Below are 27,943 nucleotides of genomic sequence, written 5' to 3' on the forward strand. Positions count from 1 at the left end.
TAGAAAAACTTAACATATATATAAAAATACTTGTTATCGTTTTTTTTTTGAAAATGATCTGATGCAATTTTATAAGAAGTTCAAAATCAAATGGTTTAAGTAATTGAGTATAAAAATGAAATTGGCAACTGCAACACTCTTATACATTAATTGTACAGAATTTTCATTAAAAAAATGGATAGAAATTTTTTCTATAAATTAAACTTATGCATCAAATTTTATTCATTTATTTGCAAAATATTTATTTAGCATTAGAGTTTATATTTTCTAATTATTCAGAAAATTATTGAAACCAATAAAGCTTGGATTCACAATATTGAAAAGTAGTCTTAAAACTTGAAAATAAATTTATTTACATATTACCAAAATCACTAAAAAATATAAGTACAAAACGAAACAGTATAAGTCAATTATTATAGTTATAAGTCAATTATTACTTGACTAGGAATCTCTTGAAAAGGATAATAAAAACAGAAAATCTATCAAATTATTAAAGTTTTGTTATTCAGTATAAGGTCGAACAATTGCCAAAAATTCAAATAATGTTAATTGCCAATTTATTAGACCACATATTAACTTCTACATAAATTAATACAACTTGGTCATAGTTTCTTGCTAAAATAGAAAATATGATTTATAACAAGGTAATGGTACGCACAGGCAATACCTATTGCATTTATTATTTCATAAGATTACGACTATATAATTATCGAATTATAATAATAATTCTTTTAGCATAAAATTTTTCTTGCACATTCAGTAATAAACTGGTACTATTATCTATGAATTTATTGGTTAAAATTCTCTAAATTGGCTCAGCCAAACATTTTTATACTGAAATGATACCATAAAAGAGAATTTGGTTAGCATTAAGAACGGATCGTCAAAAATATTTCTCTGCTCCAATAGTATCATTTCAATCTTATCCTTATAATTTTCTATAATCATATTGAATCTATCCCTCATACCAGTTTTTTAAGAAGCGCAATGTTATAAAGTAAACGGATAAATTCTAATTATATACTATGGTTGTTAAAATACTTATAATTCAGGAGCATTTTCCCTATTTGAGTCAACTAATCTAAAGGTTTCCAAAAATTCGTTGAGATCTACTAAGCCATCTTTATTTATGTCCATCATTTTGCACATGTCAAGTAATTGTTCTTGTGTATCATCTGGAGGTAAATGTCTTCTCAATAATGCACAAGCGTCAGCAAATTCTTCCAGAGATATATATCCTGAAATTTCACAATAAAATATTATAATAGACGTAACAAAAAATTAATAAATAAAGTGCAAATGAAACTGTATGTATTTTTTTACTCTAGCTTACACAAACTTGTATTATTTTAAGCAAATTTGGAAAGTCCTGAAGTCGTTTGGAAAGAAGAGAATAAGTTGTATCAGAGAAAATCGTGCCTTAAATTGTGAAAAGTCCTTGTATGTTATAATTTTCAATGAATACTATAAAATGAACTTATCCTTCATGAATGCAAATAATTGCTAAACTAAAATAATTGTGTGTTTATATATGTGTACTGTGTATGTATGTATGGATACTATTTTTCGTCAACGTTTTAGGGCGCACGGATAAACCGATTTGAATGGTTAAAAAACATTCGATTTCTATTGATACGGAGATGTGCTGATTTTTTTGGCAGTTTTTGGCAAAGGCAGGTCCACGCGTTACGGAGATACGGAGCAGAGAGTGCCGTTGTTTTGACAAAATAATTGCTTTTGACAGTGTTTTTTTTTCAAATTTTTTTTTATAATTTTTTTTCATCGAAAATAATTTAGATTTTAATTTTAATTCCAGCTAAAGTTCTTAAGCTAACTTATTTTCTTTAAATATATAATTTTAACTTTGTAATTCAGTTCTTAGTAGAATTCTTATAAATATTAGACAATGTAACAGTATTTATAATAATCTATTAGAAAACATTAAATATTCTTCAAACATGTCGTTACGATGCGGGAAGTTCTAGCAATTTGCCTTGAGACACGATGCCCTGCACCACTAGTTTATCATTTGTATTTATATTTGAATGTATAAAAAATAAAAAAAAATTAGAATATAATTACTTACCACTATTGTCCTTATCAATAATTCTAAATATTGCCTCCAAACTGCTTTTATTCCTGTACAAAGAGTCTACGACTGATGTACATCCAGATTGTGCATGTTTCTGAAATAAAATAAAAAAATAAATTTAATACTAAACCAAGTGTTGAATTATCATTAAACACAACTCTTCAAAACCAAAATTACATTACAAACAACAAAATATTGTATAAAATGTATATTTACAATTATATCTGTGTCAAGAGCAGCCAGGGTTTCTTTGTAAAGAACTCCGGGTGCGGATGCTGTAACTTTTGGAATTTCCTCAGTGTTTGTATTACTTTCATGAGGACCACCATTCTGAGTTTTGTTAGGAGTTGTTTTAGGTGTCTGACTTATTTGGGGGGTTAAAACACCACTATTTGTAGCCGTTGGAGCCAATTTATCCCTCAAAAGACGCCAAGGCAACCCTAGGTTAGTAGCTGCTTCCATCGCTTCGCACCACTGAGTTAGTGATAAAATACCTAGAATGCATATAAAACAATTATTTTTTGATTTCCCAATGAAACATTATGTTGAATAAGTCTAGGATATTTTTTTGATTATATTTTTTTAATAAATTGTCAATAAAAATATTAAAATATTTCTTCCAGACTACAAGACTTGTGTTTTTATAGCTTTGGAAAGGTTACTCCAATGAGATACCTCCATTGTTTTTTTCCTTTGTATATATATCAAATCATTTCATAAAGTAATTTTTTCTTCACTGAAATAAATTATATATATTTTCTTGTGATTATTTTTATCTGCCAATATACATTACATGTGATGCCAAAAGAAATGAAGCCAAAAGTATACAGTTACATCGATCTGTCCTCAATTATTATTGGAGTAAGTATAAAAGGCATATACGTTCATGCACAATAATTATTGAAGCAAAACCAATTTATTATATTCGAGCCAATGTTTTATATTATTAACTTTTCGTCGGGTAAGTTATAGTAATCGCAAAAAAATCAAAAATGAAAATTTGTATATATGTTTACGTTTCAAACGTTTCTGAACATTTTGGCATACCTTAAAAAAATGGATGTTTGTGTGTGTGTATGTATATTTGGATACAATTTTTCGTCCACGATTTTGGGCTCGTGGACCAAACGATTTGAATGATTCAAAAAACATTCCATTCCTACTGATAGGGAAACGTGCTGATTAGTTTTTGGAAAAACAGGCCGTTCTATTGACAAAATGAAGAATTTATAAAATTTCTGGGAAGGCAGGTCCAGCGGTTTTGGAGATACAGAAGAAATTTAAAAAAAAATATTTTGTGGTCCAAAATTATCATTAGACTTACGCATATCTAAATAAATTATAACAAAAAAAATGCATATCAAATTATTCAGATTTTAATGAGATTTTAAACATGAGTACTAATTTTGTTACATTACAAATATACAAAGGGTTATACTTTAAATATAATTTTTCAATTCAGGTTAAAAATGTATATATTTCATATGCTTTATTGGAATCGTAAAAAGTACATCCTTAGATGGATTCATTCGGCATCTCTTCTTAATGTAAACACTTTCAAGTGTTTTGAGCAAAGATCGTCAACGTATATTATATGAACGAATAAATATGTAGTATATATAATTATCTCTTTAAAAATATTTAGAACAATTGTTATTAATCAGTGATCAATATTTAATTCGAAATTTAATTTAATCGAATATTTAATTCTGATACGGGAAGTTTCAGCAGTTTGCCTTAGGGCACGATGCCATGCACCCATAGTTATACTTTTATTATCAATAGATCATGGAATAAAAGCAATGTTTTCTCCGCTAATGCTAGACATTGAATCCAATAAATGTCCAACGGGGTATATATATGAACCGATATATAAGAACCTTGGAGCGATCGGTATACATATAAAGTGACATTTGATGAAGCAATAACCCGATCAAGCATTACTTTCCGTAACACATAGAATCGAATCTATTACCCATTGTAAGAAAAATTAATTTAACTATAGAAAACCGTAGAATATAAATGAAATTTATAATGTATATTATACCAAGAAACTTAATTTGCAATAAATTCCAAGTAACTGAATAATATATTTACAAACAAAATAATTAACTCATATGCTTATTAATATTTTTAAATCAGAATGATACTTAATTTATCTACTGAATTATTTTTATTTTTGGAGTAGGGAGTAAATCTGTGAAAATGCAACGGAAGTTATGTTACGCCCGAACTGTTCGTCATTCGCTCTCGATGAAATCATTTCTATATGAATTGATTGTGAATAGTCATCGTGTTGAGATCGGAATGTCATTAGATTTTAATGTTACATCGTAGTACAAATCATGATTTAATAAAAATGCCTGAATCAGAAGAGTATAACAATTGTGCCGTATAAGAAACGTAAGTTTATTGAAATAATTTCTATATTCTTCGTAGTTTCTATAAATCTTTGAAGTTATTAAAATGGAAAATATCTTCATAGGCAAAACAGATATTACAGCTACTCAAAGAATGAGATTAAATCGCAAGCGAAAAAGTAAAAAAAATATAAGCAGTCAATGATTGTATGTTAATTCTAATTACATGAAGTTCTTCAAATACAATTACATGATGAGTGAAAACAATATATCTTTAGGCGTTGTTTAGCATAATCCACCGTGTGAACGAATATAATAAAATTTATTGATCAGCAATTACTTCATTTCTCTAATGAAGGGTTACGTTCTAAATGTCAATTACAATGACAAACCAATCATGTCATATTTGAAATATAACTAAGTACATTATAGTTTTCATATATTATAAATATTTTTAATATAATGTGTATAATGGTTGACACTAATAAATGAGTGCATCACAAGTGTTACCATATTACTAATAAACATTATTCAAAATTGTTATATGATGTATTTAATATTAACTTAAATGCTATCTCATACAATATCAAAACAGTTTTTTTTCAATCTCATGTGAACCTTACGAGCATTCTTTTTTATAAAATTATTGACCAAATAATCTAACTAACCTGTCCCTTCCACATCCCGACTTTTGAACTCCTTTTCTAGTTCAGCTCGTCTACTCCTTAGTCTTGCACTAAGTTCCCTAATTGCACTGGATTCCACAAGACCCACTCTTTGCCTGAATGTCAGTCTTCTTGTTTTTGAAGCAGCTGCAGTATATTGAACAAAATGTGTATCCAAACCTGCTCCTACCAATTTTAAATAAGCTCCTTTGTTTGAACCAATTTCATAGTAATTTGATGCAGAAAATATTGTTATAACCTGCAACGATAATATATAGTTATTCTTTTAAAATAATCATTTGATTTAATTTTTTTTTCTAAAATTAAACCATATAAAATATTAATTTATTATTGACAATTTATTATGATGAATTTTTCCTACGAAATATTATATGTCCATAATTATTATTCAGAAACCTTGCCAGTTGCCAGTTTCAAAATTTTGAATCAAATTTAGATTTTAATTAAATCCTTTCATTACGTAATAAATGATTAAACGTATCGATATCTCATTATCGTCGGATCAGTGCTTATCTGCTCGAATCTACCCTGATTAACGTATTTCTAGGCACCCTTTAACCACGAAATTGATTTTGATCAAAGGTGCTGATTTGACATTAGCCGAATCTATAATTTAGTACTTAGTGATATAATATAACTAGGGGCTTTATTATATAATCATTTAAGATTATGTAAATCGGATATTGAAAATGCGGTGAAACCTCGATTTGTGAAAAGCTTTAAGAGCGACTTAATTTAAAATCTCTGTTTTTCTCGAACAGTTTTGAAAAGTTTCTACACATTTGTAATATTGATGGTTCCAAAAATTTTGAAAAATTCTAACAATAATAAACAGTACATAAAAAGTAAATTGAAAAGGCAATTTTTTAAGAGATAAATTAAATTAATAGTTATTCGATTTCTGCCGATGAATTTTTATTACGAAATACAAGATCATGGTTAGATACAATTAAATCGTTACAATTTAATTAAGGGAAATACTCCGAGTTCTATCTGGACGGAGTCATATCCGGTTGGAGTTATATCCGCGCGGAGTTATATCCGGCCGGAGTAATATACGGACGGAGTCACATCCGGCCAAATTCATGTTCGGCTGGAGTTATAGCCGGACGGAGTCATATCCGGTTGAAGTTATTTCCGGGCAGAGTTATATCCGGGCAGAGTTATATCCGGGCATAGTTATATCCGGCCAGAGTCATATATCCGCTATTATTATTATATATATATATATATATATATATATATTAATTATTATATTATATATGGACTACAAAAAACTAACTTGATGAAATTAATATTGCTTTATTAGGATCTATGCACTCCGCCATAAATATATTACGTGTTGCTACTCACTTCCTTATTGTTAGTAAATACTACATAGACTTTATTACTAAGTCTCTTATTAAATATATGTACTCAGAATTTATATAACAAAAGATTATATGTACGAGTCGTAGTCACTTAGCAAACAAAAATTCGTTGATTCAACTCTATGGGATACATTGAGAATAAATTCATTAAACCTTTTTAAGAGATGAAGCGTGTTAGGTTTCATTATGTTGCCTCGATCCTTCTATTTGCATTTATATGAAATTTCTGCTAGGCTGTCGCATTTGAAAAGATCTTAAATATTGTTTCAAACAAAAGGCACTCGAAATTAATTAACCTACAAATTGATACAACTGAAATTATGAGAACAATTGTATAGTATATATATATATATATATATATATATATATATATATATATATATATATGTATATATATCAAATTAGCTTTTATATAAAATAAAATATTAATAATGTTCCTTAATCATATAATAATTAACGCAAGAATCCCAAGCGTGTATTTAAAATCTTTTATTTATATTTAATTTCCTGTGTTTTCCATTGAATTACATAGCGTTCTTTGATGTATACTAATTGCGATGTTCAAAAGTAACATAAAAATTACGCATATAATGAGAAAGTCTATTTCATATCTCATATCTAGACATTTTATTCATGCAAATTGCAATTTACCTCAAAGAGATGACTCGAAATTGTTACGATGAGGTATCTACTGATATAGCATAAAAAGGATTGTGATATGTAATATTTCTTTTTATTTATTCATGTAATGGAAAATGTATAAAAAGTAAAGTAAATATAATAAACGGGTATGAAATGACATTTTCATAAAGTGGCAACTAGAATAATTAAAATAATTTTTAAAAATCGTATTTGAGTTATGTGAAAAAAGAAAGAATATAACGTATGCATTTACTGCATTATGTAACTGGATGTAAGTTGCACTTTGCTTTAGGGAAAGTTGCATAAATTACCTGATATATATCAATAATCATCACTTATTCATTATGAATTTAGATTTAGCATAATTAAACCACCATTAAATTTTGTAGGCTTATAATATTGCAAGATGCATAGTTTAATTGTTCAATCATTGAAAATTTATTAAAGTTTCGAATAATGGGTCATATTTTTAGATCATACACTGTGTATGTAATAAGGGCGTATTAAGTAGGGTTTGACGGTTTTCAAAAACCGGAAATATAGTCAAATCTAAAAGATAGTTTCAAGCGTTTTTATTCTTGAACTCATATCGGTTCAATAGCATTTGGATTCTTATCAGTTTGCTATGGTTCCCAGAAAGGTTTTGTGTTATCTTTTTATCTAAAGCATATTAATTTAAATCAATGTGACTTCTTGAAGAAGTAACTTTCTCTACTCAAACTTAAAAAAAGAGTTTTGAGCCCTAGAAGCCACAAATAAAAGAACAAAAAACTTTGAATTAATATATCAGGCCTTAAAAACAATTAAGCTAGCTTGGGTCGCAAGTGAGAGAGTATTTTCTGTTTTTTGAAATTTTGTGAGTAAACAAAGGACACGTCTAAGTAGCAAATTGATAGTTCTCAGTTTTTTAAATAATATTTTATTAAACAAAAAATAATTAGATTTTTTAAATTAATTAATAAAAATTGCTCGGAATAGAAAATACTCGGGGTTTAGCTTAATTGTTTTTAAAACTAAAATTGATATTAACAAGTATATATCAACATGTATCTAATATTTTTTTTTATTATTTTTAAATTAATAAATGTTTTTTTTATTCAAAAATGTATTATTTTTAATTATTTAAAACTTTCCTTTCACTTTCATAAAAATATATATCCGCTATCATAAAATATAAATATATAATAACAAATGATTATTTTCAAAGTTATTTAAATCAGATAAACTGTTATTTTTTGTTCTACTAATTAAAATTAAATTAATTTTGTTTACTATCCATAAAATTGAACAATAAATAAATTTAGTCAAATTCTGCACACTAAATTTGCGGATAAATTTTGTTATTACAAAATATTCGAGCAAAAATTGATTTTCTATAAAAAATTCGAAAACCGTTTAAAACCGGTTTTCCGCTAAAATTAAATTTCAAAAACCGGTTTTCTGAAATGTCGGCTTTTGTATAAACCGTAGTATTAAGTAACTGATATTACTGATAATTTTGCAAATTAAATAAAATCCAATGGTTCTAATTCTAATTAAAAGGTTCCACAGCTAGTTATAAATTACTCGAAATAATGAATAAATATTATCATATTATGCAGAATATTGTATACATATATCGAAAAGTTTATGCAACTTGTACTAAGACAGAATTCCACATAAACGTTGGTAAAGATTGTTTTATAACAGTGCTCGTTTTTACAGAAATTTAGCGAAAAATAAGGTTCTCAAACATGATAAATACATACATTAAATTAAAATTATATGAAATTGGTGTGGTACTTCAGAAATCCTTAATGAATGTCGTTAATTGAATATATTACAAAGTCATTGTAAAAACCAAAATTTTTTAAAATATATATTTTATTAAATTTTGTAATATTTGAACCATTTTGAAATTTTTTTTTGAATTTGGATAGTTAGTTTTGGGTTCAGATATCTTCTTAACTACATTACGCTCGGGTGTTTGGACGTGTGTAAAGTAACAATGTATTACAATAAGCATAATCAGAATGCTTGATTACAATTACAATTTATATTTTAATTCTAAATATTTAAATCTCACCTTATTACTGTGCATCATTTCATATCCGTCCGGTTTGCATTCGTGTGACCTGACGACGCACATGAATTTGTTTTTGGCTAGAAATTTGGCCGTCACGTCGGGCCCAAAATATGTGCCCGCACCCCGCAGCCCATTCGGCACACAGCCATCGGAGCATTGAGGGTCCGACCACAGAATGTCGAAAACCTGAGAAATAAATGTCACTGATTTTTAAACTGCTTTGGCCAAAAACTAATTAGAAGTGTCCTTATCAATAGGAATCGAATGTTTTTTTTAATAATTCAAATCGGTTGATCAGTGCTCTCGAGATTGTCGACGAAAATTGTATCGGCACACACAAAAGCACACACTCATACATATATAATACATAAATACATACATACACACACATAAATCAATTTCTTTAAAGTATGTTCAAACGGTCCAAATGTTCAGACGGGTTTGAAACGTAAAAATATGTAAATTTTAGATTTTTTGCAATAACGATAACTCACTATATGGTAAGTTAACGAATTCATGGGTAGTTCACGGATTTTCAAACTAAAACTAAAATGAATCGATCAAAATTTTGAAAATATATCCATGAGTGAAGATTTTTAAACTACAAGCAAAATGTATGAATCGATATAAACTTTGAAAATAAATCCATGAGTAGTTGTTCACAAATTTCAAAGCCGAAATTGAATTATATGAATCGATCAAAACTTTGCAAATAAATCCATGAGTTAGTTCACGAATTTTCAAACTGAAATGAAAAAGTATGAATCGATCAATACTTTAAAAACAAATCCATGAGTAGAGATTTTTGAAATAAAACTAAAAATATATGAATCGATATAAACTTTGAAAATAAATCTTAGTTCACAAATTTTTAAAACTGAAACTAAAATGCATGAATGGATTAAAACTTCTAAAAACTAAATTCATGAGTATATGTATAGTTTTGAAAATTTTAAACTAATTTTAAGCATATACAAATAAACACAAAAATATTATAATTTTTATATTCTTTAATTTTTCTTCTGTATTCTGTGACGTCAGGACTTTTAAATAAAAAGATCTAGTTATATTATATGGCTTTGTCGTTATATGGGTTCACCTGTACTCACACATATAAATATATATATATATATATACATATATATATTAAAATATATATAATTTAAAAATTTTGTGAATATTTTTGCCTCTATCAATCTTAATCTTTCTATCTTCTAAGTTAGCCTAAATTACTATCAAAAACTTGTCTAATATAATAATTGTAATTATTTTTTGTGTTCAAGTATTTTATTGTTAATAAACAAATTTTGTAAATATTATGAAGTTTATTGATATTTAAAAACTTGTAAATATTAAATTTTTGAACATGTGATATTGAAATATATGTGAAATTTAATAATATGCACAATAAACTTGTTCAACAAAATAGAACTTCAATTTATGTAGTAACATTAGGGCACGATTTAATTAATTAGAGCAAGTTCATCTAACATAATATCTTTCTTACAATGTTGTGTTTTGTAACTTACAGTAACAATTTGAATAAACTTTGTAACGCTGTGCAAGCATCTTGGCACGTACACAATTTATATGAAACAACTTAGTTGCAGATTCTTGTCAGAATGAAAATTGGATTATAAAAAATATAAAAAATGAATAAATTACCGGTATAAAAAACAATTTCTAAAATAATAGAAATTTATATAATATAATTTTAATTACTCTCATAAAAAACTTTATAAAATTATAATCACAACAAAATAAGTTGACTGATCATTCAATCAACTTCGAATGTTTTCAATAAGACATTAAACAAAAATTGTCGAATTTTTTCTCTATATTTATATGATCTTATTTTTCATCCAAGTATATTAAAAAAACAATGGAATATGAATTTTTCAGCAATGTTGAAAAATAAAAAGTTATGTTGCCTATAAAACGATTTCCAGAGCAAGTTTTGCAGTTTTACATTATTGGACATATTTATCAATGAATAATGATTTTTAAAGATCAAAATGTAACCATTGCCATACATAATAAAATTATGAGAATAATTTTTCATTGGATTATTATTTTCACGAAGTTAATTATAATGTATCGTTTTCTATATATATATAGATATATATAATTAAATTTATAATATTCATTTTGTTGCCTTACCTCACCTAGTTCTTCTATAAACTCATATAAAATATGAAACGATGTTTATTGATAAATATAACATCAATAACTCCTATTTAATAAAATAAAAATACTCCATCATTTAATAGTTTACAGTAATATAATTTTAAGAAAAGAATTTAGTTATAAAAATAATTAAAATTGATAAATAGAAAGGCAAAATATGAAGCAACAAAAACCCCTACGTTCATGACTCACATTTTTGACTATAAATTAATTATTTGTTATGACCAAATTTTTACTGATTTTCAATCAATTTGTATTCTATATAAATTGAATGAACAATTTGGTTTTGAAATTATTAAATTAATATGATATCAGAAATACGAAAAGGTTTTATTAAATTAAAGTCCTATCTGCTGTATATTGTATATTATATGAAATTTATGGAAGAATGTTTATTAAGTTTGGTTCTATATTTAGTATTTTGTGTAATATATCAACATTTTAATAAAATTGAAAACCAGGCAATTTCATCAAGATAGGAGTTATACAAAATGAAGCCACTTTAAGAATGATTTTTCAAGAATTTTTACCGTATCATTAAAAGTTGTATTGTATATGATATTTTCTACGACTCGAAAAAGGCCTAGGAAGAGTCAGATATATACCCACCTGGGTCATCAATAGAACGCAATTACTAAACTAACTTTGATAAATTACATTATATCCTATACGTAGTTTTATAAGTAACTTTTTCGGAGTGATAAATTGTTCTTTTCTTTGATTTACGTGTGACATCCAGCATTATTCCCGAGGTAATAATACATTAATACTACCTATTGCTAGTTTTTTGTTTCTAAGAAGTAAATGTAATATATTACTTTTATAGACAGAATGTTTTTTGTACTCTTATATCTACACAAATAAATACAATTATTTACACTCTAATCCTTTCCTTGAGAACTATTTTTTATAAACTTAATGTAGTTGATATTGTCATGTGCATATTCTAAACTATATCAAATTTTTTATTGTAATTAGGGCTTCCAATAATTGGCAACTATTGGGTTGCCTTCTAGGAACACTACTTGAGGAGTTATTTAACAATAGCTCTGAAGATTGCTCTCCACAAAATAACTTATTTGTCGAGTAATTTTTTAATCATAAATTTTAACTGACCAATGAATTTGTGACAATGTATCCGTGATTGACCATCACTGATAGTATTAGTCGTTTGTTATTTGACTACCTGTCCAATAATCCGGTTTGATAATATTTTGTTTTGCCTTCTGAGTATTAACAGCAGCCAGATCAACATTGTGGTCTATATTCGTTTGTGATATTTAATACTTGTTGATTAATTTTGATAATGAACACATTTCTTGTATTTATAGTTCGGAGACTTTGGCAAAAATAACATGTAAGAGATGCATCTCTCGAATTACTAGAAGTAGGAGATTCAAGAGATTACTTGCATATTTAAGATTTGGAAAGATCTGTTATATGGTTTAACAAAATTATAATGCACAAATTCAGATTTTATAGAGTCATTAGATTGTCCTGATATGTTGCCTTGAGACCTTCACAAAATATATACAAATTTTCCTATGCACATTTTTTTCCATTTTTATTTTAAAATGAAGATCAAAATAATTCCCAAGTGAAAATGAATATAGAAAGGCCAACCACTGAGTTGTCTTCTAATATAAAATTCATCAAATAAATAGGATAACAGTAGGGTTGCCTCCAAAAATGCAATCTAATTGGGAACACTTAGCTTTATTAGATGTAGAAAAAATTATATGTGAAGTGAATATTTATTTTTTCCTATTAGTTTCTGCTACTAAAAACAAAGTTTGATCTCCTCTATCTATTTATATTTGACTAGAAAAGCACAAAAGTCAACGAAGTTTCAGAATCCAATATTGCCTGAAAATTTTATGAGTGAGATCTACTGGACAATAAAAACCGGGAAGCATTGAGTGACATTTTCAAACTTGATAGACTTCGCGTGCTATTTTATTTCTTTCATTTTATTACCCTGGTGATGAACGATATTGCAAATAAATCGAAAATTTTCATTCTGGAAAGTCGATTTTATAGAAATTAGATGAACGAAAATAGTATATTAAACCTCATTAGATGGTTGATTGTTGTAAGTGTGATATATTCCAGAACTTTCAATAACCAGAACTTTTCTTTTTTTTAATTCTAATTTATATAGTGAAAATAGCACTAAGAGTATAGTATGTCTTAGGACAACACTTCACAGAATTTTGATCTGACTGTTGTAGAATGATAAACGAATCAAAGAAATTATTATTTTTATTCATTATTTATTTATTTATTTATTTATTTATTTATTTATTATTATTGTTTTTATTTATTATATTATCTCTACATACATGTGCATTAGTAATTTACAAAAATATTTAAGTCGAATCACAATTACACTACCTATACTTTTATTTATTTGCAAGAATTTAGGTATATAGGGCACTATATATTATTGTTGTTAAATAAATTTTAATTTTTCAAGTTTATATCAAGAAGAAATTCATCCAGCCAATAGTTTCCCCAAAAAAATTTCATACAATACCATTTAAAATAATCACATTTAAATCGAAGTCGGGATGAAAAATGGATATAACTGACAGAAAAACTCCTTAATAAAATTCAAATAGCAGGGACAGGTTATTGATGTTTTATACTATAGTTTACTATATATATAAATATATATATATATTTTAGATATATATATATATATATATATATATATATATATATATATATATATCTTGTATATCGTTATGGCTCTCGGGTGCGGTTTTATGAAAAGATTAAATAGAGGCGACGCATTCAGGCGAAAGAGCCATGACTGCTCCTTTTATATCAGAGCATTTTATAACACAATCTTTTGTAGGACATCTGGTAAACCTTTGTTTACATAAACAAAGAAATTTAAAAATGGCAAAAAATAGAGTTTTTAGATAAGCCTTCATTTATTCATGGTGTTTTAGAACTCAAAGTCAAGCCGAAACGGGGTAATAGTATTGACTAGGGAATGCAATACCGATATACCGGTATACAGAAATACCGAAATACCGATATACCGCTCGATTTTCCGACGGTATTAATACCAGTGTTTATTAAGTCTATTTGAGACATATTACAATCAAGTTTAAATTTTTCGAAACAGATTTATTTTTAAACTTCATAATGGTATAAACAGCTATATCTTTAAGCGATTCTATAGGAAAAACAAATGTTATAATATTATTTCAACTAGTCATTAAACTGAATTTTTATATATAATCTAGTAACTTTCAATTTTGTTTACATTTGTTTAAGTAATGAAAATACCGGTATTTTACCGGTATTCTAGTTTTAAAATTACCGAAATACCGGTATTGCACTCCCTAGTATTGACCATAACTGTTCTAAAAAATGGAAAGAAAATTAAATAATTAAAAGCTTTTAAGTGCAACTTAGAGCTTTGGTGAAGTTGTGGTCATTTTTTGGTTATTGCGGTTAATTTTTATTAATTTTATCCGATTAAACGTTGGATTCGTAACCGTAAATAGCATTACTAGAACCACAGTGAATAAATATCACAATTGTCTCAAGACTTTTTGTTGAACTATAAATTGAAATTTTTTAAAATCGGTCAACTTAGAGAAGAATCCCTCAAAAGAAATATAATAAAGTGTGTTGACAAGTTTCATCAAAAGTTGTAGCATTTCTAGGATCACAGAGGTAAAATATAACAATTATCCCAAGTTTTCAAGAATTAGGTCATTTTTTTGAACTATAAATTTGAAATATTGAAAAGAAACCGTAACCGTAAATAGCATTTCTAGAACCACAGTAAAAAATACCACAATTGTCTCGAGTTTTCAAGAATTAATACTTTTGGTTGAAGTATAAATTGAAAATTTTGGTCGACTTTGAGAGGGACTCCTTAAAAGAAATATACTAAAGTGTGTTGACAAGTTCCAGCAAAAGTTGTAGCATTTCTAGGATCACAATGAAAAAATATCACAATGGTAATGGTCTCAAGCTTTCAAGAATTGACGTTTTGTTGAACTATAAATTTATAATTCTTAAAATCGGACGACTTTGAGAGGACTCCTTGAAAGAAATATACTAAAATGTGTTGGCAAGTTTCATCAGATGTAGCATATAATCAGAATTGTAAAATGGAAAAATACTTGATAATTTCATTAATAAAAAAAATCGAATAAAAAATATAAACATAAAAATGACATATGAGTTATACCAGTACATTTTAATAGTAGATTTTTATTAACGTAAATCAATTGGAGCATCTGCATAAACCAGAGATGTGAATTCTAAAGAAAACCAACGAAAACTATTGGGAAAGTTTTGAAATATATTAAAGTGATACAGAGAAGTTGCAATAAGAAAGTTCTATGGAAAGTCAGATACACTCTGGAAAACAAAAATGGATTGGACCCGTATGATAAAATTTTTTTCCTGCGCACAATCGAACGACTAAGGGAAAAATACACATAATTGATGATTTTGCAAAAAATATGTATAATTAAAAGCTGAGACATATGTTCATATTGACAGAAATAACGGTGTCCTTATACCATGGATTGCCTTCAGGACACAGTGATTACTATTATATATAGTAACTTCCCAGCACTTCTAAAATTCTATTTTTCTATGATTAAGTTTATGAAATCAATCTAATCCAAATAATATACTGAGCGAAATCTATTTGTTTCTATTATTCTGTGAGTAACATTATTTTGTTTACATTGCGCAAACGCTGAAGTATTACAGCCGTATTTGCACTTCCCGCGTTTAGAAGTTGATTTGGTACTATTTGCACGAATTTCTCGGTCCTTAGTTCAAGGGCTAGCAAACATTTAAGGATACATTATTAAGTGAAGGTGGCAAAACGTATAAAAAATTTCCTTTTGTACAACTAAATGGTGAATAGAGTTACGAAACGGGTATCATCGGTATTCTGCTCACAGAGTTCCACACAGAAAGACTACTTGAAGTATAGAGTGAAAACTTTTTTGATACTACAAAAGAATGTTGCATAAGAATAATGCAATAAGAATCTTATCTGATAAAAAGGAATTCAACGATTATTCTAATTTTTATCTGATATCAATAATTTCGATATTTGGGTTATTATTAATAATTTTCAGAGTCATAAAAAGAAAATCAAGTTTGATGAAAACTGTTTCCATAATATCTCGCACCTCTATCTGTCTGAGATATGAAAATAACTACATTTTATATATAAATAAAATTAAAAAAAAGTTTGTAGCTCGATTAGTAACAGGAATAACACTGTTTTTTATACTTTTATTCGCTCAATTTTCCACTAAAATGAATAAAAATAAAACTGGAAAAAATAGTTAGTTGTCAGAAAAACGCTCGACAGGCACGATATCAATTTAAAATACTGTATTGCAATTGTTTTTAACTCATTGTCTGCAATTTAATTACAATCATACTGTTCTAATAATTAGCTGCTATATAAATTACAAAATAATAAAATTTAAATCTCCACAAATTAATTATAATCATGTCGTTGTCTTGTTAATTAACTTACTGCTATTTAATTAAAAAAACACATTTTAACATAAAAGCCATATTTAAGAAAACTATATTTAAGGCCAACGTAAAACGATTTATTAATACTATGTACGTATGTTATATGTATTTGAACTAATTGTGAGTAAAATGCACAAGCAAAAATTTCCAGGTTTTTACTTTTTTCTCGAATTTTTTTATTAATAAAATGATAGTATTTTACCATTATACAGTCCTGTTCAATTGCTCCAACTTTTGATGTATCTTGCCAACATATTTTAGTTCATTGCTTCAGAAGGAGGGCCACTTAAAGTTGACCGATTTAAAAAAAATTACATACATAGTTCGACAAAGAGTCTTACATTTTAAAAACTTGGGGCAACTGTTTTATTATTTTTGATTGTGGTCCTAGAAATGTTATTCACGGTAACGGTTTTAAAATTTAAATGAACAAAATTATTAAAAATCAACCACTACAACTGAGAAATGATCATGATTTCACCAAAGCTCTAGATTGCACTTGAAAGCTCATAATTTCCAAACAATGTGAGATAATTTTTTTCAGGACAGTTAAGGTCAATATTATCACCCCATTCCTGCTTGACGTTAATTTCTGAGACACATTGCGAATTTATATTAAATCATAGTTTATTTTATTAGATAAAAGCAAAAGCAATAAAAACACAGAGTGAAAAAAAATTCAACGTTTCACCACAAAAGTTTCCTGACCGTTTTTAAATTAATTTTTTTAAACTAAATTATTAAAGATCAAACACTACATTGAGAAATGGTCACGATTTCACCAAAGCTCTGGATTGCTCTTGAAAGCTCATCCAAATAAAGTAAGACAATTTTTTTCGAACTTTTTTCAGGACAGTTAAGGTCGATACTATCACCCCATTTCAGCTTGACGTTAATTTCTCGGACACATTGTGAATTCATATTAAATCATAGTTTAAATCATTAGGTAAAAACACAGTAAGAAATGCAAAGTGAAAAAAAAATTCAACGTCTTATCACAATATTTTCCTGATCGTCATTAATTTCAAACATTTTAATGAAGTTATTGGTTCTTAGTAATAGAATTTCGATATCTCTCTAGTAACTTAAAAGTATATTTTGATATGTAATTAATATCTGTTCAGAAAAAGGGTGTTTAAAAAACTGATATATAAATTAATACTATAAATTGATATAAATAATTTTCAAAATACTAGCAACTTGTCCATTCGTTTTTTCTATTGACATTTTCTTCTACTATATATTGATACACTATATATTCTATAAGAGCTTTGGAATCCACATACAAATAAGAGTAAATTGATCGAACGCGAACCAGAATGCATTGCAATGCTATTGACTACGATTTTGTATTTCGATACTAAAAATAAATCTTCTGAAATAATATCTATTTTATTACTATACTTCTAGTGCAAAATTATATTGCGCCTGTGAATTTATAAATAATTGTTGTGGACATTTTTTGATCAACTGATAACTAACATTGAATCATGTACTTTATATATATATATATATATATATATATATATATATATACATATATACATATATACACAGGGTGGCCCAGAATTGAATGTCAACAAATTCGAAGAGGTGATAGTATTGATCACATTTCATCATTACTGTCACCCCGTTTCGGCTTGACGTTGAGTTCTGGTACATCCTGTATATATATCTATATATATATATATATATATATATATATATATACACTATAGTTATATGGTTAAAGTATTTACCTGCTTCCATTCAACTTTATCAATGATTTCAGCCCCCGGCGCCGAGCTTTCAGTTAATGGCGGTCTAAGTAATGAAGCGTACTGAAACGATAAAAACGCTTTCATTAAAACGACATTTGAATAAAACGACGAATGTTTATAGAATTACTTCTTCAAGAATAGACCGACCGTACAATTACCTAAGTACAATCAGTACAATCGTACAATCAGTATTAAATACTTATTCAAAAGAATTACTTACAGAAAAAAAAATCTTTATGATGGATATAATAGTAATATAATAAAATATTCCAAAATTTTTATGCCTCATAAATATTCATTTCTGAAAAAATTATAAATCTATTATATATTAATAAACAGTTAACATTGTTTGTTGAAAAATTGCTATGGTAAGTTACGAACCAAAATACAATCAAATTCAATAGAAAGAAATTAAGTTCAAGTACAGCATTTTTATGATTATTATCATTAAAATTTCATATGGAAGTATATAATAAATATTAAAAAAAATTTCAAATGGAGTTGGCTATAAATATATAGCAACTAAATTACTGAGGCATGCTAATCAATATTATTGTAGAATTTCATTCATCAAATTTTACTCTTTCTAGTCAATGAAAAAATATATACAAGTGCAACACTTTTCATGACTATCATCATTGAATCATCATTATAGATTATTTTAAATAGAGTTGAATTAAAATGATTTTAAAAATTAAATGAAGAGCCAAGTTAATCGACATAATTGTAAAGTTTTATTAATTAATTGCATTCCTTTTATCAACATTTTTTTATCAAATTTATACATCCTTCTTGATGCTACTTGATTGACTAATCGATAAACTAATATTTGTACAATATTTTTAAGTATTTAGCTACACGATATTGTTCTCTTTATACGAATTCATTCACTAGTACATCAATTTTACTACAAGTAAGAAGACTTGATGTAACTAATCGACTTATAAATAAGCTAATTTTTGTACTACTCTAAATTTTCGATAATTTTACATAATAAAAGATGCCAAAATATTTACTCTCTTTACGAAAGAAAATGGGATTGTAACAATTCATTTCGATTTTACTTCTGGTAGGTTTGAAATACATTAAAGCAATTAGAAAAAAAATTGTCTTTGGCAAAATAAGTATTGTCAAAACTGATTTCAAACACCAATAATTTGTAAATTATTCATTCTAGTCATTACAAAGTTATTAGTCAAACCTTCTAAATAAAAGCAAGAGAAATATTTAAGAGATCAATTTCAACTGCGCAATACAACAGAAAACAAAATATTTACTTTTCCTTCTTACTAATGTAAAAATCTTTCCTGTCAGGTGGTAAAATGACTGATGGCGACTAATGAGTAGTATACAAGTTAACTTCATCCAAGCTAAAATTATATACTAAACCATGTGAATTAGAGTATAAAAAGTTACCTTTCCTCTGTCCAAACTTCGTATCAGATCCAAATCCGTTGAATCAGATATACCGCCGTGAACAACCAGAACGCGGTTGTTAACAATCGTCCCCAGCGGAAGCCAGCGGTAGACGCCCTCGATGAGCCGCAGTAAGCGTTCCGCATTGTGCTGTAATTGTTAAATCAAAGCTAATGGTAAATTTGTTCATTCTAAAATATAAGAATATTAAATTATTGTTAAGAAGGCCATATTTTTCTAAGTTAGAACCGGGACGGCAATTTTTAGTTATGCTAATCCAGGACGAGTGGTAAATATAACAAATGCTTTTTAAAGATACAATAAAAGACAGTTTGTAAAGTAAGACTTCTTTAGGCGCGACTAGAGAGTTAATCTGTGAAAATGCAACAGAAATTGCGTTACATTCGAACTGTTCATTCGCTCTCGATGAAATCATTTCTATACGGGTCGATTGTGATTAGTCGTCGTGTCGAGTGAATAGAAATCTTACGTTGTATGCGTACTGGCATACATCAACGAGGAGTTTGAAATGTCATTAGATTTTAAGGTTACATCGTAGTACAAATCATGATTTAATAAAAATGCCTGGATCAGAAGAATATTTTACTTTAATGAAAATAATAAAACATATCAAACATTTGTGCCGGGTGAAAAAGTTTATTGAAATAATTTCTAAATTATTCGTAGTTTCTATAATTCTTTGAAGTTATTAAAATGAAAAATATTTTTATAGGCAAAACAGATATTACAGCTGCTCAAAATATGAGATTGTATCGCCAGCGAAAAAAAAATACAAGCAGTCAATTAATGTATGTTAATTTTAATTACATGAAGTTCTTCAAACAAAATTGCATAATGAGTGAATTTATTTATATATGTGAATCTTTTTTTTTAATTAGGATTGCGGACATTTCATAAGAACTTTATTATTTGATTATAATGCACTTTTACTTACTTTAATACTTTTATAATGTACTTTTACTTAATACTTTTTATCTATGTTATTATAATATATCTTATATTATTCGATCTATATGTTTTATGCTACTGAGTCTTGTATAAAAATTTATTCAATTTTACACCAGAATTAGGCGAATTAAGAAAAAAGCATATAAACTTGATCTAATAAATTGTTTCTGATGGTAATTTATTACCCATTGAATTAACTATTATCTATAATCATATTTAATTAATTAATATAAATCAAAATAACTCATATAATGTAATTAATGCTTTGATTCTTATTATTAAAAAAATAATATTAAAAATCTAATAAAATATCAAAATCTTTTTGTGTGTTATCTGTCTAATTATATCTCATATTCAGACTGACTTCTGTCTTAAGACATCTATATCTATCATAATCAATTACCCCAAAATTATTTGGCAATTATCTTTCCAATCTGCTCTGCACAGAAATTTATTTTTATTCACTTATTTCTACTTCTATTAAAGTGACCATATTTCCCGGCTTGGTCTTTACAGTCCCGGAGTTTCTCTAAAAGCAATATTTCTGCTGGATTTATATCATTTATTCCGGATTGTCCTAAGATTTTCAAAAGTATAGGTTTTAAATGAATCTTTGCTTTTACTCAATAAAATTACAACTACCCAGGAGGCATATACCAATGTCTTAATTATAAATTTAAAGAAATATTACGAAATACTGGCTACATTATTCAACGAATGCAAAAAATAAATTTCATGAGCACATTTTTTATAAAAGTAACACTGCACATACCTCATAAGCCTTATCTGGTATTTCCGCAAAAATATTCATGCTGACACACACAATATATTTTAAGAGATATATAAAAAAATCGATATCAATATGTAGTATTGCTTACTATGTTGTTTTTCAATCCAAAAATAAATGCGAAAGCACGATTAATAAGTGAATAAAATTAAAATGCTTAATATAAAAATGTGAATATACTTAATTAATTGATAATATCAACTTATAGTGAGATAAGATTTGTGTCTAGTGTAACTAAATAATTGAATGGGAATCCATCAAATACTATAATAGTATATAGAGAAAAGTTCAAATTTTCTATTTTTCTTATACAAAGCTCACAAGCACGAGGACGATGCCGCTCGCTCGGTGCAGATAACAAACAAAACGAAAACTCTTTTCGAAATCCTTCGAGTCCTTTGAAATTATTTCAAACGTGTTCTCGTAAAAGATTTCGTGTGAATAGAACATATGAGTATGTAGTAATTTCAATCGATTTTCTTCTATAGTAATTCTTGGCAATTTGAAATTGAATGCGGACTAAACTAAAGAAAAGTTTACTTCTAATTCAAAAGGGAATTAGTAAACGTATCGTTATATAAAATCTTCACTATTTTTATTGAAAAATTGTAAGACCAGTAAAATTAATGATAAGTAATATACATTGGAATATACAGAAAGTCAATAGTGTAATAATTTACGTTAATGTAATACAGAAAAATAATAGTGTGATACTAAATAAATTATATTAACAATCAATTTTTTTACTAACCTTATATTTTTGATTAACTTCTCTGATAAAGCCATATCTGCAAATGAAAAATCACATTACATAAGAAAGTTAAGTACTGCTATCAGCCAATTGCTTAAAGCGCAAATTTTTTAGGCTTCCGAATTCTTTTAAAATTTTTACCTGGAATTCATGACTTGATCTTCGTGATTACCTCTGTTGAGATAAACACCTCCAGGAAAAACTAAGAAAGAGGCCAGTAGTAATAATAGTACCTCAAGACCTTTTTTACCACGATCCACGAAATCTCCATTGAATATGTATGGATTCTCTGCCGAAGGTAAACCGTTCTGAAAAATATTTAAATATATTAGAACCATGAAATTTATGTATCTAGAAAAAAACTCGGTGTCAACTTTTGCATCTAATTTGCATATTATTTGAAAATATATTAAATTACAAAGTGCAAAACAATTTGTTATACACAATTCCGAAGTAAGTATTATATACAATAGAACAGAAATATCTAAATACACATTTGCCCAGTTGTACATATTTTATTCACTTTTTATAGACAGCTAAAATTCAGAAATAAATGCTCGACAAATAGATAAAAATAATATTAAACTATCTTATATTATCTGTAACCATATAATATGTTTTATGGTTATACCATAATGTTGTAATGGTATATATTTAGATTAGATAACTAACGTGTAAAATTTTACAATAAATATATTCTTTATAAGCATTTACATAATTCATACTTTATAAAAATACACTGTAAAATTTCAACATAAATTTCATATTATATTCCGATGGTTTATTGCAATGCAAAGCAAATAAACTGCAAGAGATAAAAGGATAATAGACGTGGGTTTTAAAATAACAAAGGCATATATTATATACGTTTTCCATTGTATGGATTGTTTCTACTTCAACTATGAAGTTCTCAGGTACTGAAACGAACATTGTTATTTAGTTTGATAAAACAACTTTGGATCTGAAGTCTCGGAAACCTTTCGCTCAACTTGAGTTGACACAACAAAGGACAAACAGGATTATCTCGGAAGTTATTTCTACAATAAATAAGGTGAGGGAAATTGAACAAATATCTTAAGCTGACACATCCTTTCAGAAATGCACATTGAAATCTACGAGCTTCTGGATTAGTGGAAATTATATAATAACTATCATCGATCAAGATTAAATTGCCATTAAAATCTAGAAATAAATTTTTAAGTAGAGGTGTAAGTGAAATATTGTTAGGCCTGTACTCGAATAAGCTGATAGTCTTATTTTGATATTTGCTTAAAGTAAGATATTTTGTAAATTAGTTAAACACAAAAGCATCGTTGGAGAAATAAACTTCAGAGGCATTTGAATTTTTTTTATCACATATATCAAGGTAATCTTGTCAGAAAATAGGGTTTATATTTATTCACTTCATTAGAATTCATTGACATGACATCATTAATTGAAGAAACAATTGTTTGTTGTCTAATAAGAATATTAATGATTAATAAGAATTTATTGGGATCTATTAATTCTTCTGCAAAATATATAGAAACAATTTCAGTAAATTGTAATCTGATATTAGGAAATTATTGTAGATAAGATATTGCAACTCGTTGTAATTCATTAAATTGTAAAATGAACATAGTATAGTTTAAACAAAATGAGACGTTGCTAACTTTTTATTTGATAATAATCTAAATCTTTTTAAAAAAATTAAATATTTATACATATTTCAGAATTATTTGACTATTCTTTGAAAGTCTGCCTTAGAGTGACGTTCTTTGCACTATTGCAATTGAAAACTAACTTTTATTAAATAATATACAAAATTGTATAATATTGAAATTGAATAAATAATAGTGAAGGAAAAAGTCCCGTAACGCTCGACGGCACCAAGAACCGGACACTCTATTTAATACGTATTATTTAGGCGAGTATAAAACTTTTCATTTCAAAATACAAGTGAAAGGGGCTGGAGGCACACAGGTACAGGATCACGCACCAAGCCTCGCCTGTGATGCACACGGCCACGGCGAGAGCAACCCTTTCCTGTTTTAGACGCAAAATCACGGCGTCACCTAAATATATATCAATGGAAGTAATTCTAGCATATTTATGCATTTACATTTGAGTGGTATGCAAAGATAAAAGTTATACCTGATTGTTATCCGTAAAATGGTAGAATATTATTAGATCTTTTAACCAATTTTAGTAGGTGCCATCAAAAGAACGAAAATGTCTGTCCCTTAGCACCGGACACTAAAGTCGTCCCTTAGTGCCGGAGTGTAAACATATTGATATTTCTTGTGGGAATTTACGTAATTTATTCCAATTATTTAATTTTATTCTGTATGAGTGCTAATGGTCACTATATACCCACATTTTTCGTATTTTCTAGTCAAAGAATGGAAAGCTTATGAATGCACCAGCTGAGAGCATCGGTGTGGCCGAGCCAAAAGGGTGGATGAATAGTGTTTTTTTGTGCAATATCTAAGAATATTCGTCAAAGACATATAAGCAGATATTCCAGAGCGTGGAGATGGCTACATATGTGATCAATGCAGGTAATTTTTGAAATGTCCGGTACTAGATGCCACTGTTTAAAATCATATTTTTTGATAGCAAAGTTTGATTGATAGTATTAATTATTTTTTAGCAAAGATTGAGGTTTTGTTAATCTAGTTTGATTTCTAACTTTGTTATCTAACATAAATCATAGTATAATAATCATTTAGTAAAATATTTTTTGATTTATTTATAAATAACCTTAGGTATCCGCCACTTGAGGACTTTTCCCTAATATTGAGTTAAAAAATTGCCATTATTTACAACATTGACACAAATTTGACCATCATAAATGACATTTTTATAATATATACTGGGGGTGGGCAAACCAATGGAAGTGAAAGCACTTTTTTCTGAAATATATGAAAAAACATTATTTATTTTTATTTAGTTTATAATTTATGTTTGTTCAATATGATATATTAAAAATATTTTCAATGAATAAATAATGATGTTTTTGCACAATTTTTAATAGAAACAAATATGCTTCCACTTTAAAAGGCGCTTGCCCTTCAAATGGCCTATCCTATACATACTAATAATAAATAAAACAAAATCTGAAAATGTTTGAATGATAAATCTCGTCATTTTTCCTAAAACACTCCGGACATTTTAAGTTAGTAAAAATTCATTATTGAAAATTTTAAATTTTTGAAATGAAGAAAATGTAAAAACTGATTATATATTCATATAAATTATTCAATTATATCAAAATGTTAAAATTTCAGCTTGATTGTAATATTATTGATTTGAAGAATTTCTACTTTAATTCCTTTCAACTTTAATCCCTTTAGGAAATTTTAGGCAATTTCAAATTTCTTAGAATAAATTTTTCCTAAAATTTGTTTATGGAATAAAAGTTAGACTATTTTGCCCTAAGTACAACATCATTCACCACTAATCTGAGCCATTAAAATACACTCAAGCTTAATTTTTCCTAAATCCGAAATTTAACTTTTATAGAATTCTTTCTTACCTTGTGAAAAACTACTAAAAGGTCGTCCAGTTTTCCGTGCAGGTCTCCGCATATCGTAACTTGTCGGGAAATAGCTGTGGAAGCCTGGTTCAGATTTGGAAGACGTTTCAGCTTGGTTGTGGAATCTCTAAGAATGCCGGCCACGTAGCGCGCGTGCAGCCTTTGCTGAAATTGTTTTAAATTCCGACATTAATTTATGCAAATAGTTCCAGGAGCTGTTAAATTTTAGGTTTTACGTGGTTTGAATTAGAAACTGTTTTAGAATCGCTGTTCTATAGTAAATATAAACAGTCGCTTCCTAAATATTATTTAAATTTTTAGGTTGTTTAATCCAAAATATAATTTTTTGAGATCTCATTGTTGTGTCCTTGCAAATGCCAGATATATATTGTAAACAAATTTGTACATTCTTACCTAAATATTTTATTTTATGATTTACGATGTATGTATGATGCAGTTTAGTATTATGTACTCGTAAGTAATGTAATCTAAGAAAATATATTTGCACATACAGAAGTCGTGTTAATTTCCTAATAAACATTGATTTTCGCTAATATATATGTATTTATTATACATTCGATTAGCCGGAAATTTGATTATTCAAATGCCTATCAACAACAATATTAGTCGGTTAATCGAGTTTCTACTATATATTAATAATTTTTGAGCTTGCAAAAGCGCTATTTTAAAATAACCATATTCTATCACTTTTTAAATATTATTAACATTCAAGTTGTTCTTATACAATACAAATACAATTTTTGTGAATTCTGTGAGATCTCAAAATCTCAACGTTGTGTCCTTAAAGGTATTAATAGTTTCATATATCATTCATATTATTTTAAAGCTAATATAAATAGTTCGAAAGCTAAGTTAATTACATAACAGAATAAATAATCATACTATTAAAAAATACAAATATTGATATTAAGATCAATAATTTAAAAAAAATCAACTAAACATAGACCAATAATGCAGATCTGTTAATTAATTAACATTGCAATATCACTATATTAGAAGTTAATCAAGATTGTGTCGCAAATCATAAAATATCATGGTAAGTAATAAAAAGGTTGAAAGTTCAATGAACATTTAAAAAATATTGTTATTTATTGGAAGAATTTAAAGTATGCAATTAATAAGTATTATTAAAAATTATATTTATTTATTTATTTTTATTTATTATTATTAATTATCATAGAATGCAATGATATGTCATATTATACAAGTACATCATGATTACTATAAAAAATTTATACTAGGTATAAATATATTAGAACACTTTATCTCAAATATTCCAAAATAAAATGGTTTACATAAAAATATTGTAAATTAATATATAATTTCAAAAAGTGTTAAACCATCAATAAGTTTTATAAATAATTATAAAATGTCGCAATATGTCCTTAAATGTAAATAAAAATAATGTAAATCATTGCTAATTTTTAGTTTAGATATTTATCACATGTGCTACATCTTAGATGTTAAGACAATGTAACAAAGTTATATAAATATATTCTAATATATTTCAACTATAATAAATTGAATATAAAATTATGTATATACAGGGTGTCACAGAACAAAAATTATTTCACGTTGTTTAGAAATTATAAGCTTTCAAGTGCTACCTAGAGCTTTAATAAAATAGTGACCAATTTTTCGTTTACTGTAGTTAAGTATTATTAACTTTGTAAATTTAAACTATAATTTTGTAATTGCTAATAACATTTATAGGACCACAGTCAAAAATTCTACTATTCCCTCACATTTTCAAAAATTAAGACTTTTTGTTCTTTTGAAATT

The 27,943-nt window shown here is 27.0% G+C and overlaps 1 protein-coding gene across 1 annotated transcript in view; it reads right to left on the reverse strand.

Moving 5' to 3' along the window:
* Positions 1–1,037: 1,037 nt before the first annotated feature.
* Positions 1,038–27,943, reverse strand: part of LOC113373702 (serine/threonine-protein phosphatase rdgC) — a 112,275-nt gene continuing 85,369 nt past the window's right edge. The window contains exons 5-14 of the mRNA XM_026613982.1: positions 26,141–26,305; positions 22,765–22,931; positions 22,624–22,660; positions 20,117–20,266; positions 18,680–18,760; positions 9,216–9,401; positions 5,121–5,376; positions 2,309–2,586; positions 2,087–2,186; positions 1,038–1,238 (exon numbers count right to left, since the gene is read on the reverse strand). Of these exons, the coding sequence (XP_026469767.1) occupies positions 1,042–1,238; positions 2,087–2,186; positions 2,309–2,586; positions 5,121–5,376; positions 9,216–9,401; positions 18,680–18,760; positions 20,117–20,266; positions 22,624–22,660; positions 22,765–22,931; positions 26,141–26,305 (1,617 nt within the window). The 3' untranslated portion in view covers positions 1,038–1,041. The remainder of the gene's footprint in view (positions 1,239–2,086; positions 2,187–2,308; positions 2,587–5,120; positions 5,377–9,215; positions 9,402–18,679; positions 18,761–20,116; positions 20,267–22,623; positions 22,661–22,764; positions 22,932–26,140; positions 26,306–27,943) is intronic.

The sequence above is a fragment of the Ctenocephalides felis genome, unplaced genomic scaffold, assembly GCF_003426905.1.
Source record: "Ctenocephalides felis isolate EL2017-DRISC unplaced genomic scaffold, ASM342690v1 CF-g0.4_SCAFFOLD_01604, whole genome shotgun sequence".
NCBI classification, from domain to species: domain Eukaryota; kingdom Metazoa; phylum Arthropoda; class Insecta; order Siphonaptera; family Pulicidae; genus Ctenocephalides; species Ctenocephalides felis.